Raw genomic sequence first — 15357 nt, 5'->3', positions numbered from 1 at the left:
GCAGTCAACTTAATCAACAGATTTTCTTTTCTTTTTTTTTTTGCCATATGGCTGGTGGGATCTTAGTTGACCAGGGATTGAGCCTGTGTCCCCTGCAGTGGAAGTGTGGAGTCTTAACCACTGAACTGCCAGGGAATTCCTTTTCTCATTAAAAAAAATTTTTTTATCCCCAATGCTATATAAGCACCTGGTGAGGGAAGACACACTCTGATCCCACACAAGTCAGTCAGTCTTACTCGTGTTATCAAATTTGTTTTTCTCCTCAAATCTTTTCCCATTTTGGATTAATGATACTGGAGTTATAATAATCCCTTTGTATTCACAGAGTATCCATCATCTGTTCGCCTTGTAGATTAACAGAATTAAGATGAGGCCTTATATCCTGTGATGAAGAGTCTGGCTTTGTGGGACAGACTGTTTGGTCAGGGCATTTCACATCTCTAAGCCTCAGATTCTGCAGTATAAAAAGGGGGATCTTAATAACTGTCCTGGTTGTAAAAAGGAAATGAAATACTGAAATGTAGAAGGAAGCCTTACATATGTGGCATGAAGTATTAAGTATTACCATCGATGTGAACCTGTTTCACAAGCATCCTTTGTGCTGGGTCTTCTGGAAGACTTGTTTTACAACAAAGTCCTCTGTACTTCCTGCCTTTTTATAAGGTGTTTCCTCCTTAAAAAAAAGAAAAAAAATTGAATTTTGCCAACCATCCCTCAACCTTCCTTGTTGCTGTTATCTACTAGCTTCCTCATTGCTCCTCCACGTTCACTGAAGATTTGGTTCCTTGGCCTCGATTGACTCCTCCAATTGTTGACATCCTTCTGGGGGTCCTCAATGTCCCCCACACTGGCCTGGTGAGCCCTAGGCCCAATTCCAGTGACGCCCATCTTACTTGACGCCATGTCAGGGTCAGACTCTAAACTGGATCATCTCCTGGAATTTCTTCCCCTTTGACATCGCTGACACCCACAGTCTGGTGACAACTCCTCAGTCCTTCCATCCCCACAGGCCCTCATCTTTTGGTCTATCTCTCTTTTTCTTGGCCGCGCTGTGGTACATGTGGGATTTCAGTTCCCCAAACAGGGATCAAACCCCCGCCCCTTGCATTGAAAACGTGGAGTCTTAACCACTGGACCACCAGGGAAGTCACCATCTCTCTTCTTAGTTTCAGTCTACCTGCTCCCTGCTCCGCTCCCTTCCTTTCTTCTGGGGACTAGGCCCCTGGTGTGTCACCGTCGTAACATTCTTTCAGTGCCCTTAACTTACTCGCTCTCATCTTTCTACTCAACCAGCAAACTCCGGTTTTATCACAATATCAGTATTTATATGTCGACCTAGGTGGAGCTCATTGTACAGTAATGGTTTCCAGACTCCACTGGGTCTTCAGTGATGCTCACCTCACTGGGCCCTCTAGTGACTCACCTGGCTGGCCAGTCAAAATTTTCACCAGTTTCCCAGCCCTTCCATCTCACTCCAAACCCTCCTGTTGTCCCTAGTTAGATCCTTTCTCCTTCAGTGGTTTGTGCATGTTCTTCCCTTCGCCTTAACCTCCTGTGTCCTTTCCTGGCACCGAGGCACCAACCATCTTCTTTAAAAAGTCACTCGGCGAAGCCCTGATTGTCGTCCCCCTACCCCCTAGAATTTTTGATTTTTTAATTTTAATGTTTGCTACACGCGTCCTGGCCAGGAACCTTACTGACGCCAATAGAGGTGTAGCCCTCTCCCCATAGCGTGAGCCCCTCACAGGGCCGCACTCGGTCTGAGCGTCGCCCTCCGTTTGGAGCTCCCGCAGTTCCTCTCCGCGATCCAGAAGCCCTTTCCGGCGTCGAGAGCCTGACGCGTGGGCCCGAGCAGGGTCTGGGCGTGCCGAGGGCCGGGGCGCTGGGACGTGGCGTTCCCCCGCGTCCCCGAGGTGCCGGTGCTCCGCCAGCCGCGGAGGGGAGGGGCAGTCCCCGGGGCTGAGCCAGGCCTGGGGCCGAGTGCGTCCAGGGCAGAGGGTGACGGGAAGCCGCCGGCGCCAGAGGACTCACTTTGGGGCCGCTTGTTTCGGAGCGTGGCACAAACCCGGGTGCCACCCCCAAGCTCACCGGAGTGAGTCAGCGGGGCCCGCGCGGCAGGAGAGGGGAAGTGGGCCTAGGAGGGCGCCGCGCACCCCGAGGTCCGCGCGGGAGGCGGGAGGGACCTTGAGGGAGGCTTGGGACACCCCTGGCGGCGGCCGCTTCAGCCGACAGGTGAGCGCGGCCGTCCTCCGCGCCAGCGCCGCCGGCTCACAGGTAATCCCCCGCCGGGGCCTCCGCGCCGGGCCGCCCGCCTGCCCGCGCCCCGGGCCCGGCGCGCACGTGGGGCCGAGCGCCTTTGTCCCCTCCGAGGGCGGCCGCCGCGCGCGTCCCTGCACACCGCGCGCTCTGCCCGCGGGCCCACAGCGGCCGGGCGGGGCTGAGCCCTGGGAGCCCGCCCTGGGGCGGCCAGCGGCCCTGGCTCCGGAGCGCCGTGTCCCCAGGCGGCGCTTCCGCGCGCGCCTGGCCTCGGAATCGGGTGCCGGGGCCCGCCGCGTGCCCAGCCCGGTTTCTCCCGGGCCCGGGAGCCCCGAGATGGCGTTGGAGGAAGTGCAGCCCAGCGCCGAGGGAGTGGGCCTTTCTGTCCCGTCCTCCGCCCCGCGACTCTGTTTCCCGGTTCCTAGCTGGTTAGGGCGCGCTGAGCCCGAGTCCGCTGCTGCTACAACATAGCTTTCTTTCTTCAACAGTTTCTCCACATATGGTGTCTAATTTGCATTCAATAAAATGCCCCCATTTTAAGTGTGCAGATAAGGGATTTTGACAAATTATACACCCGCGTAACCACTACCCAAACGTAGACCTAGATCATTTCCATCACTCCAGAAAGTTCCCTCGTGCTCTTCTCCAGTCAATCCACAACTGCCCTCACCCCTTGATTTTCATCAGAGCTTAGTGTTGCCGGTTCTAGAATTTCCATAAAGTGGGCTTATTAAGTAAGTATTGTTTTGTTTTTGACTGCTTTCTAAATGGCCGTCATCGAGAAGGTGTCTCTTGTTGCCTCTGATTTTTTTTCAGTTGTTCTAGTCCTGCGCTGTCCAGTGTGGTAGCCACTCGCAGCATGTGACTCTTGAGAGCAGGAAATGTGGCAAGTGTGTGAACTGAGATGTGCTTTGAGTAGACACACCTAGTTTCGAAAGACAGTAACAACAACAACAAAAAGGATGTAAATTATCTCACCAAAATATTCTTATATTGATTATGTGTTGAATGATAGTATTTTGGATAAATTGGGTTAAATAAGATATTATTAAAATGACCTTAATCTGTTTCTTTTTACTTTTTTAATATGGCGACTGGAAAATTTAAAACTACACAAATGTTATGTTTTTATTGGATAGCGGACAGCTCTACACACCCCTATTTTACAGACAGTTGGTTCTGCTCACTGCCTGTGAGTCAATGTAAATAATGTAATTCACAAGAGTAAAAAAGTTCTGATTCTAGAAAGAGTGTGAAGAATCTGCTTTTTCTACTGTTTTAAATTTTGCTTCAGACTTACTTGTTTGCTTAAAAGAGATGGAAAGGACTAGGTGTCTCCTTGATATTAAGTTATATTTTCTATTTTTGAGTTACGTTTTCAAAAAGAACTTTGCAAAATATCTGATGTGCTTAAAAAGTTATCTTGTGCTTTTGAAAATGTGGAAAACTGATACTTACCTGCAACCCAACCACCTAAATATATTAAAATGTAGCATTTTAGTGTGACTTGAGCAGTCTTAATTTTAAAAAGCAGTTGAGATAATATAATGTCTTATATAATAGATAATATAATGCTTATAAGCATATTTTACATGAAAGATTCTTAGGCTTTCTGACAACCACATAATGTACCTTCTCATGAATACTCTTCTGTTTTTATGGCATTTTTCCATGTTGCTAACTTTTACAAATGAGAAGTCATTTTAATAGTGTGACAGTGCTGGAATAAGGTAGTTACAGTGCCGATTATTTGCCCCTTCATCCCAAGGAAAGGTGAAAACCAGGAAGGCAGGAACGTTGATTTTATATTCACCCCCATACACACAGGATTTGGGAACACATCAAGCATGTAATTCTCCTTGAGGAAGAAAATTTTCTTCTGTCCTTCTAAGTTCTTCTGAATTAAATTGACATGAGACAGATTCATAGGAGAAAATTTTTAAAAAGTTTAATAATTCTTGAGAGAGACTCAGGAAAACTGAGTCACTTGCCAAAAGGGTTGAAACCCTCGCCTTTCTTAGTATCTTCAGCTCAAGATGAAAGAGGATGTTGGAGGTAGTGTTTTGGGACTTGAAGAGGGAAGAAGGCAATTAATTTAGAGACAGAAAGGCAAATATTTCCCTAAACAAATGTGTGCTGGGCCAGGCCAGAGACAGTGGGACCCAGAGTAGATTCTGATCTCTAAGAGCTTCTGACATTACATCTAGCTCATAGTCTCTGAAAATATTGGGTTGATCAGAAAATTTGTTCAGGTTTTTCCATCAAATGTTATAGAAAAACCTGAAGGAATTTTTTTTTTTTTGACAACCCATATCTCTGGTGATAGCTCTATTGGGAGCAGGTTCTTTATCTAAATTCCTTAGGCGGCAAGGGGTGGGCAGTAAAAAAGAAAGACTTACTGAGTCCTTGTTTCTTAAAAATAAACTAAATTAATCCTCATGCCAAAGAGGCACATTTTGGGGTGGAAGCTTTTCCTCCCCTACCTAACAGATTTTCAGTAAATATTTGTTAGCTGACTGAATCAGTGCATAGGTGGCTCTGAAAAATAAGAACTAACCTTCACTCAGCACTTGGGCGCTCTCTTTGGAAATACCTACATAACTCTATAAGGCAGGCACTGGTATTATTTCTGTGTACTTCCCAGATGGAGAAAATCAAAGTTTGCAAAAGTTGGAGAAGGTGCCCAGGGTCATAGCTATGAGTGACAGAGTCAGCACTTGAACTCAGGCTGTCTGACTCCAGAGGAGGGGCATTGATCAAAACAGAAAAAAAATCAACAGTGGGATGAGTACCGGAAGACTGTGATGAAATTCCCACTCTACCAACTACCTGGGCTAGTAGGAGCGGTAGGAGGAAGATTTACATACATTTTGGATCCATAGAAGGAGCATTCTGTGTTTGGACTGAGAAGCTTGTAGGCTAAATCTAGCTCAGGTTGGGTGGGTGGAGGGCCAGGTGGCTAGTAAAGAGGAACGATGCCATTGAATGTGATCAACTGTAGTGTGCAGAGAAAGGCAGGCCCAGAGACTTAGGGAAGCCATTTGGGATGGGACGTGTATATTTTGGATGACTTCAGTCTACTCACCCTGATGGTGATCAAAAAGAACTCACAGCTCTGAGGTGAGATAACTCTACATCTCTTAAGTTAAGCTAGTTTGTTTTGCAAGTAGAGGAAACTACAAAATCAGAATGGGCATTTCGTTGGGGACAACAGATATAGGATAAGCAGGGAACTGAAATTATTCCTACCTGATTGCACTTACACTTAATTTCCAGGTATTTAAAAAAATTGTGAGTTGCAATAGAAAGTGGGATTTATAGTTAGTAGTTTTTGTTAGTGACTGTCTTTTCTTATACTTGCAGTTTCTAATTATTTTGAATTTTTAAATTGTAATTAATTTATTTTAAAATTTTATGACTTGCAATTTTATATTAATAGTTTCACTCTGTTGGCAGTTGGCCTGCCAGGACTGTAAGGCTCACCTTCATGTGCATGGTGAAATGCACAGGTGCACAGCCCCTGGTGATGCTCAAGAGAAAAGCAATAGTACTCAGTGTAGAGAAAACCAAGTAGCTCATGGACTCCCTGTCTGCCTTTAAAACAAAAGGGTTTGAATCAGACAGCAGCAGCAAAGTCAAATAAAATTTCTTTATGACAATATTTTCTTTTTTTTTCCTGCTTGAATATTTCTATATGATGAAATAGATGGGCAAAGAACAGATTCAGTGTTCCACATGCTTAGTTAAGGAGGATACATTTATTATTAATTGATAGTGACATTAGTAGCTAACTTTTGGTGCTGGAGAAGACTCCTGAAAGTCCCTTGGACAGCAAGATCAAACCAGTCAATCTTAAGGGAAATCAACCCTGAATACTCATTGGAAGGACTGATGCTGAAGCAGAAGCTCCAGTATTTTGGTCATCTGATGCGAACAGTTGACTCATTGGAAAGTCCTTGCTGAACGATTGAGGGCAGAAGGAGAAGAGGGCATCAGAGGATGAGATGGCTGGATGGCCTCACTGATACAATGGACATGAACTTGGGTAAACTTCAGAAGATGGTGAGGGACAGGGAGGCCTAGCATGCTGCAATCCATGGAGTCACAGAGTCAGACATGACTGGGTGACTGAACAACAATGACAATATGTTAATATAGGAGTCGATTTGACCCCCTCTAAGCCAGATATCAGCAAACATTTTCCATGAAAGATAATATTTCCGGTTTTGTGGTCCAGAGGCCTCTGTTTTCCCAGCTCCTCAACTCTGCTATTGTAGCCAGAAAGGCACCATAGACAGTATGTAGATGATGGGTATGGCTGTGTGCTAATGAAACTTGATTTATGGATGCTGAAGTTAGAGTTTCATATAACTTTTTGTTCCATTTAATTTTAATGTGTCATGAAATATTCTTTTGATCATTTCTCAATCATTTAAAATGTAAAAACAGTCTTAGCTTGGGGACCGTACAAAAATGGACAGTGGGCCAGATGTGACCTGTGGGCCCTGCTTTCCTGACCTCTGATCTATACCTTAGCTCATTTAATCCTCACAACCACCTGCAAGATTTTTTTAAAATGTTGGCATATTTGAATATTGATTTTAAAAATAGACTATTTTTTTAAAAGCAATTTTAGGTTCACAGCAAAACTGACCAGAAAGCACTGAGTTCCCATATACCTCCTGTCCCGTACTCACGGTGTTCCCCGTTATCAACATCTTGAACCAGAGAGGAACATTCATTCGTTAGTCAGTGAACCTGCACATCATTATCATTCCAAGTCTACAGGTTTCATTAGAATTCACTCTTGGTGTTACACATTCTGTGAGTTTGGACAAATATATAATGACCTGTATCCACCATTATAGTATCATACAGAATAGTTGCACTGCCCTAACAAAACACTCTGTGCTCCTCCTATTCACCCTTCCCCAATAACCCCTGAAAACCACTCATCTTTTTACTGTCTTCATAGTTTTGTCTTTTCCAGAATGTCATATAGTTGGAATTGTATAGTATGTAGCCTTTTCAGAGTGACTTCTTTCAATTAGTAACATGCATTAAGTTTCCTTCATGTCTTTTTGTGGATTGATATTTCTTTTTAGTGCTGAATAATATTCCAAAGGAATGGTACTTTTTATTTCATTTCATAGATGAAGAAATAGGTACAGCTTGTACAGATCTGACTACAGAGCCTGATCTCTTAAAAACATTTTACTATGCCTCTGAATCTTAGAGAATTTTGACTTCTTATGATGAAGTTTGTCACATGAAAGTTGGGGTAAATGTAACATCAGGGTAATGAAGTCAGACATTTTGCTTGCAGAAAGTATCCACAGCTTCCTGAATATTGACATGAAAGAAAAACCTAGACGATAAGACTTTGTTTCAAATACTTAGATTGAAAAGGTGCTGTCGGCTTTTGAAATTTTGGTTCAGCATACTCTTTGCTTTACTGGTTTAAGAACATGTTTCTCTTCCCTGACCATTAATTTTATTACCTTTCAGATTATACCTGGGTGCTGGCACCCAGCCACTCCTCTGCCAATGAAGTACATCTTGGTCACTGGTGGGGTCATCTCGGGCATCGGCAAAGGGATCATTGCCAGCAGTATTGGGACGATTCTAAAATCATGTGGACTCCGAGTGACTGCCATCAAAATTGACCCCTATATAAACATCGATGCAGGCACTTTTTCACCTTATGAGCACGGTATGAGGGAGAACCCCTCCCCCCACTCCATAAAGCACTGAGTCAAATTGCAGTTGTTTCTTGTATCTGGGTAATTTTAAGATAGCGTTCCAGAAGTAGAGTTGCTGGATCATTATGGATCTGTGAAGGTTCTCATGGTTATTGATACATTTTTAAGATTGCTGATGACATTCCAAATTAGTCCACACTTTTGGAAAGCAGTATGTGAGCATACCGTTCTCTCTGTACCTTTTGTAGTGTGGATTATTGTTATTTTTTTTTATCATAAAGGTAATATATTTCTCAACATTTCATTAAGAAAAAAAAATGAGACAATATAGACTATATTGACAATATAGAATGACCTAAAGAAAATAAAAATCATCCATTTCCTACCACTTGGAATAATTATTATTAATGTTGAAGTTTTTATGTATATATTCATTATTTTTATTTATTTATTGGCCACACTGCACAGCTTGCAGAATCTTAGTTCCCTGACCAGGGATTGAACCTGTACCCCTGCACTGGAAGTATGGAGTCCTAACTGCTGCACTGTCAGGGAATTCTCTATACTAATTATTTTTAAAAAGGCACAAGGCCTTACATACTTTCCTTCTAAACTTTTCACATACAAGCAAGAAAGTGTATAAATCATATGTATACCACTTGATGAAATGAACATGCTGTGTTAACAGCCCCCAAATCAAAAAACAGAAACCCCCTTTATGTTCTTTCCAGTTTCTCCCCATCTGAAATGACCAGGGTAACCACTATCCTGTCTTCTAACATCATAGATCAGTTGGCTTATTTTTGAACATTAAATGATCTGAATCTTACAGTCAGACTAGTTTTTAAATTGAAGTATACTTGACTTACAATATTTCAGATGTACATCAAAGTGATTCAGTTATACATTATGGTGGTGGTTTGGTGATTTAGTCACTAAATCATGTCTGACTGTTTTGACCCCATGGACTGTAGTGCACCAGGCTCCTCTATCCATGGGTTTTCCCAGGCAAGAATACTGGAGTGGGTTGCCATTCTCCTTATACATATATATATATATATATATATATATATATATATATATACACACTTTTTCAGAATCTTTTCCAGTATAGGTTGTTACAAGATATTGAATATAGTTTCCTGTGCTGTACAGTAGATCCTTGTTGCTTATTTTATATACAGTAGTGTGTACCTGTTAATCCTGAAGACATTTTAATAGATTCTATACTTCTAAAGGTTGTACAGAATCTACACAATAATAGGAAATCATTTCCAATTTATTGATATTATAGGCAACACTGTGACAAGAAACTTATACAGTTTTTTTAACATAAATGTCTAGATACAGAATTTCTGATTTGGTGGGTAGATATGTTTTTTAGGTTTTTTAGTTTTCTTTTTTTTAAAAAAATTTTATTTTTACTTTATTTTGCTTTACAATACTGTATTTGTTTTGCCATACATTGACATGAATCAGCCACGGGTGTACATGAGTTCCCAATCCTGAACCCCCCTCCCACCTCCCACCCCATATCATCTCTCTGGATCATCCCCGTGCACCAGCCCCAAGCATCCTGTATCCTGTATCAAAGATAGACTGGTGATTCGTTTCTTACCTGATAGTATACATGTTTCAATGCCATTCTCCCTAATCATCCCACCCTCTCTCTCTCCCAGAGTCCAAAAGTCTGTTCTATACATCTGTGTGTCTTTTGCTTTCTCGAATAGAGGGTTTTCATTACCATCTTTATAAATTCCATATACCTTTGCTGAATACTATCCTTTTTAAACTTTACTAACCTGAGAGTAAATGAAAAACCAAAAAAGAGTATCTCATTATGTTAATTTAGATTTCTTTGATTTTCATTTTGTTGGTGAAATGGCTTATTGGAGTCTATGGTAAATCATATATTTATTTGAAACCATCACCCAACTTCCTTTTGTGAGTAAACTTCCACACCCCACTGACTTTGGCCTTAGGCCGCATAGGGTAATGAACTCTTCCTGGTTTGTTTGAAACTTTCCTGCTTTTGAAATTGAAAGTCCTGAATCCTGGGAATACTTTTACTCCTGGGCAAACCAGAGATGTCAGTCACCTTATTTGGCCATGTGATTTGTTTTGCTCTGTAGGGTTTTAGTGAATATGACATATGCCTTGTTGAAGCATATGCGATGGCATAATTTCACTCAATCCGTCTTGTGTTTCTGCCCTCTGCTGTCCGAGCTGCCTGCCCCATAGAGAGATTTCTCCTTCAACCCAAGTCCTGGAATAAGAAGACACAGGGTAGACTCACAACTGACCCACAACCCCTACATCACATGAGGGAGAAATCAGTAGATGTTTTATAAGTTGCTGAGATGTTAAGGTTGTTTGGTAGGCAGCAAAATTGACTAACGCATGTGTTATAACAGTTTTCCTTTGGATCTTTAAAAACGATTTTCAGGAATACTTTGTGCAGAGTATATTAACCTATACTTACCACATGAATATATTTCTACCCTGTTTGCAGTTTGTCTTAATATTACCTCTGTTTGCTGCTGATAAATTTCATTTTACTGTTTATGTAACTAAATGTATCCACTGTTTCCTTTATGGTTTCTGCCTTTGATGTCACCTGTTAGCTTCGCTGACCCAGAAATATTTAAATATCTGTATTTTCTTCTGGCATTTTTAGAGTTTCATTTGCTTTTACTTTATTTTTTCTTCCAGTTTTATTAACATACAGTACTGTATATGCTTAAGGTATATAGCATAATGATTTGATTTACATACATCATGAAATAATTATCACAATAAGTTTAGTGAATATCCATGATCTCATACAGATGCAAGCTTAAAGAAATAGTGAAAAATTGTTTCCTTCGTGATGAAAACTCTTAGGATTTATGCTCTAAAAACTCTCATATAGAACGTAGAGTAGTGTTAATTATATTTATCATGTTTTACATTTATATCTCTGATAGTTATTTATATTATAACTGGAAGTTTGTACCTTTTGATTGCCTTCATCCAATTCTACACAGTCCTACCCCTGCTTCTGGGAACTACAAATCTGATCTCTTTTTCTATGAGTTTGCTTTTGAAGTATAATTGACTTATAATACTATGTTCCTGGTGCACAACATAGTGATTGGATGTTTTTACACATTTCAAGGGCTTCCCAGGTGGCACTAGTGGTAAAGAACCTGCCTGCCAATGCAGGAGACATGAGACGCGGGTTCAATCCCTGGGTTGGGAAGATGCCCTTTAGGAGGAAATGGCAACCCATTCCAGTATTCTTGCCTGGAGAATCCCATGGACAGAGGAGCCTGGCAGGCTACAGTTCATGGGGTCGCACAGAGTTGGACACGACTGAAGCACCTTAGCACACAACACTCATAGATTTCAAAATGATCACCACCATTTGCTTTTACTTTAATATTGTTAATACATATGGAATTTAATTTGATGAAAGATGAAGATGAGGTTAGTAACTATTCCTAATCACAGTTATCAAAGATTTCATCTTTTCTCCATTGATTTGAAATACCACCTTTTAATATACACTAAATTTCTCTCTTATTATTCTGTTCTGTTCAGATCTCTTTGTTTATCCCTGACCACCATATTATCTGGAGTAGGAAATGGCAACCCACTCCAGTATTCTTGCCTGGAAAATTCCACTGACAGAGGAGCCTGGTGGGCTACTGTCCATGAAGTTGCAAAGAGCTGGACACAATTGAGCATGCGCGCATACACACACACACACACACACACACACACACACCATTTTAATAGCTATAGCTTTTTATTATCAAGTAAGTCAGAACTTTCCCCATTATGCCTTTTTTCCTTTTTTTTTAACCTCAAAATGTTAGTTGTCTTTAAGACTAACTTCAGAGACCTTTTATCAAACTTGCCCTTTAAATTTATGAATTAATTTGGGGAAGAATTAAATACTGAAATTATTGACTGGCCTATTCAGGAACTTTATAAGTGGCTTTCATTTTATTCATACCTGCTTTTATGTCTCTGAAGTAAAATTTTAAACTTTTCTTCTTATTGGTCCCATACATTTCTTGAAATTTATTTGTGTATTTTACCTACTTTGATTTGTAATGATATCTTTTTTTGTCATATATTAAATTCCTTTATGTAATAGGGACCTTTTGGGTGTATTTTGGTTTTGTGTAGAATTTGTTTGTGCTATCTTATTTCATATTTGTATATATTGAAATATATAAATATATATATATATTTCAATCTTCCTGTACTCATTGTTATTTTATGAGGGCTTTTGTTTTTATTTACTTTTTTGTGTGTTTTATTTTGGTAATCACACGTTTTTCTTCACTGTCAAGTTAAAAAAAATCCGTTGGAATTTTTATTATAATTCCATTAAATTTAAAAAAAAAAGCTTTTTGAAGACATGATCTACAGCTTTTCTTTTTCTTCTGTGTGTATGCTAAGTTGCTTCAAACATGTCTGACTCTTTGTGACCCTATGAACTGTAACCCTCCAGGCTCCTCTGTCCATGGGATTCTCCAGGCAGGAATACCCGAGTGGGTTGCCATTTCCTCCTCCAGGGGATCTTCCCGACCCAGGGATCCAACCTACGTCTTTTATGTCTCCTGCGTTGGCAGGCGGGTTCTTTACCACTAGTGCCACTTGGGAAGTCCTTTTTCTCCTAGGAACATAATAGATACTACTTTTAAAATTTAAGAATCTAAAATTTCAAGACCTTTGCTGTATACCTGTATTATTACCAAACCGGACTTGGCCTGAATTAACTAAGAGATTTCAGAGATCTTCCCCTATTTGTCAGAAGTTAAAATGATGAAAGTACAAAGACTTTCCCATAGATTGGTGATTCCTGATAAATATTGGAAAGTAGAATTTGAACTAGAAATGGAATTTGGGAAATACAAAATATTGGAGTTTCATTATTTTGTTGTTTTGTCTTTAAAATTAGAGATCTTTCAGATCCCACTGGTACCTTATGAGGAATCCATAAATGAGAGTATAAAAGGCTTCAGATTAGGTTCAGAAGCTAGCCAACCTTCCTTTTTTTATTTTTTATGCTGTGAACATCTAGAAATAGAAGTAAATGATAGAATTTCATTAATCAGGGAGAGGTTCATTTCTGGCAAGGTGGCGTTAGGACATTGTCCTCCAAATTGATGCCCTTAGTAACACTGGAGACCCAGACGCATAACCAGTAGTCAACACAGGTGCCCGTAGTGTGATTAAGTCTTCATCTATATCCTTCTCGACAGTGCTGTTGTGCAGGTGGTGGCTTATTGCTCACTTTCTTTTTGGCCTCAGTTTCACCAAGTCGCCCTGTGGGCTAATGGAGGCTCTGCTTTTCATCCATTGTCTGTTTAATAGTGTCTTTACTCAAGATGGGAGTCAATGAAAATTTTCTTATGCCAATTTCAGAGTCTAGGATACTGATGCTTCGAAGTCAGTTGCTATTTGTTTTTAAAACTACTGTTTGAAAGTCCCTTTCTCATATGGTATATGATGAGTTTGGAAAAGCTAAATCTTGAAGACAGAATTTCAGAAAGCATTTAAAAACTACCATTATAGAATACTAGAATTTTTCTAATGCATTATCATGGGTAGATTAGAATTACTCAATTTTCCCATTAAAATAAGGAAATAGTGATAAACTATGGCTTATAAATGTCTTTTACCAGCTTTTTAACATATTGTGTTCATCTTTGGAAAATAATCTACTGGAAGCAAATTTTTAATTTTTACATTGCCTTTTTATCCCAGGTGAAGTGTTTGTCTTAAACGATGGTGGAGAAGTTGATTTAGACCTTGGAAATTATGAAAGGTTCTTGGATATTAATCTTTATAAAGACAACAACATCACTACTGGGAAGATATATCAACATGTGATCAATAAAGAGAGGCGTGGCGATTACCTGGGGAAAACAGTACAAGGTATTATATTCCACAAACACTAGAGGGCCCTGTTGGCTGAGCACTCACTGCTTAAAATAGACCTAAAGATGAGGAGGTCCCTGTGCTTTACAAGCTTCAGTCTTTCTCAAATCCCTCTGTTCTTTTCTTTCCTTCTTTTTCCCCACCTCCAATTTTATTGAGATATAATTGATGTACAGCACTGTAAAAGTTTAGGGTGTATAGCGTAATGATTTGACATCATACAATGGTGACCACAATAACTTTAGTGAATATCCATCATCTCATATAGATGCAAAATTAAAGAAATTTGTGATGAAAGCTCTTAGGATTTACTCTTTTAACTTATATAACTTAGAACCATGTTAATTATTAATATATATAATTAATATTGGAGAAGGAAATGGCAACCCACTCCAGTGTTCTTGCCTGAAGAATCCCATGAACAGATGAGCCTAGTGGGCTACAGTCCATGGGGTCGCAAAGAATCGAAATGACTGAGCACACACTCACACATCCATTCCCCCCACCCATAACCACAAATCGGATATATTTTTTTCCGTTTGTTTTTAAAGTATAACTAACCTACAACTAACCTATGGGGCTTCCCTGATGGCTCAGATGGTAAAGAATCCACCTGCAATGTGGGAGACCTGGGTTTGATGCCTGGGTTGGGACAATCCCCTGGAGGAGGGCATGGCAACCCACTCCAGTATTCTTGCCTGGAGAATCCCATGGACAGAGGAGCCTGGGAGGCTACAGTCCATGGTGTTGCAAAGAGTTGGACACGACTGAGCAACTTCACAACCTACAACACTATGTTAGTTCCTGTTATATAGCATAGTGATTTGGTGTTTCTGTACATTTCAAAATGATCACTACGGTGTCTATTACCATGTCACCAAGCAAACTTCAAGTTTATCCTCCATGTTCCTGATTATATTTTCATCAGTCTTTTCTTTGTTACTAATGTCATTGTTTCCTTTAGCCCCCTTTTCTGCCCTCTTTATCTTTCTCTCTCTAGCTTTTATTTATGAAATCCATAGGGAATCTTCATCACATATCTGATTGGGTGTAGATCTGAGTCAATTTTTGTCTGTCCTTAATATGTTCTTTTTCTACTTTTTTCTTGAATCTTTGCGTTGATGATGATTACTTCCTTTTGAAGAACAGTAGTGGGAAGGAACATGGGATTGAACAGGAGGGCAACATGATGACTTTTTTCACCAACCTTTTCCACTGGTCACATGTTTCTGTCAGGTTGCTTTACTTCTACAAAATATCAGATTGATTCTAGTGGAAGCACACAGTTCTTTTATTAAGCAGACACTCCCAAGACATGGGAGCAGACCAACAGCAAAGGGGTGGTAACAACTCCCACTTGGCTTCCCTTTTTATATTCCCTGTCTCCTTCTCTTGGTTCTGCCCTATGCAAAATAGGGCTTGTACCTACCACCAATCAGGAAAGGGAATGCAAATTGGCATA

At 40.5% G+C, this 15357-nt stretch overlaps 1 protein-coding gene across 2 annotated transcripts in view; it reads left to right on the top strand.

The window, feature by feature from the left end:
* Positions 1-1763: 1763 nt before the first annotated feature.
* The window catches only part of CTPS2 (CTP synthase 2), a 109627-nt gene continuing 96033 nt past the window's right edge, over positions 1764-15357 (top strand). The window contains exons 1-3 of one of the 2 annotated variants that reach the window (XM_018043919.1): positions 1764-2092; positions 7765-7969; positions 13722-13892. In XM_018043919.1, coding sequence (XP_017899408.1) covers positions 7804-7969; positions 13722-13892 — 337 coding nt within the window. In that variant the 5' untranslated portion in view covers positions 1764-2092; positions 7765-7803. Of the gene's footprint in view, positions 2093-2129; positions 2275-7764; positions 7970-13721; positions 13893-15357 lie in introns of those variants that run through there. The other variant, XM_018043920.1, reaches the window with a different exon arrangement.

The sequence above is a fragment of the Capra hircus genome, assembly GCF_001704415.2.
Source record: "Capra hircus breed San Clemente chromosome X unlocalized genomic scaffold, ASM170441v1, whole genome shotgun sequence".
NCBI lineage: Eukaryota > Metazoa > Chordata > Mammalia > Artiodactyla > Bovidae > Capra > Capra hircus.
This window is presented reverse-complemented; position numbering and strand designations above follow the sequence as displayed.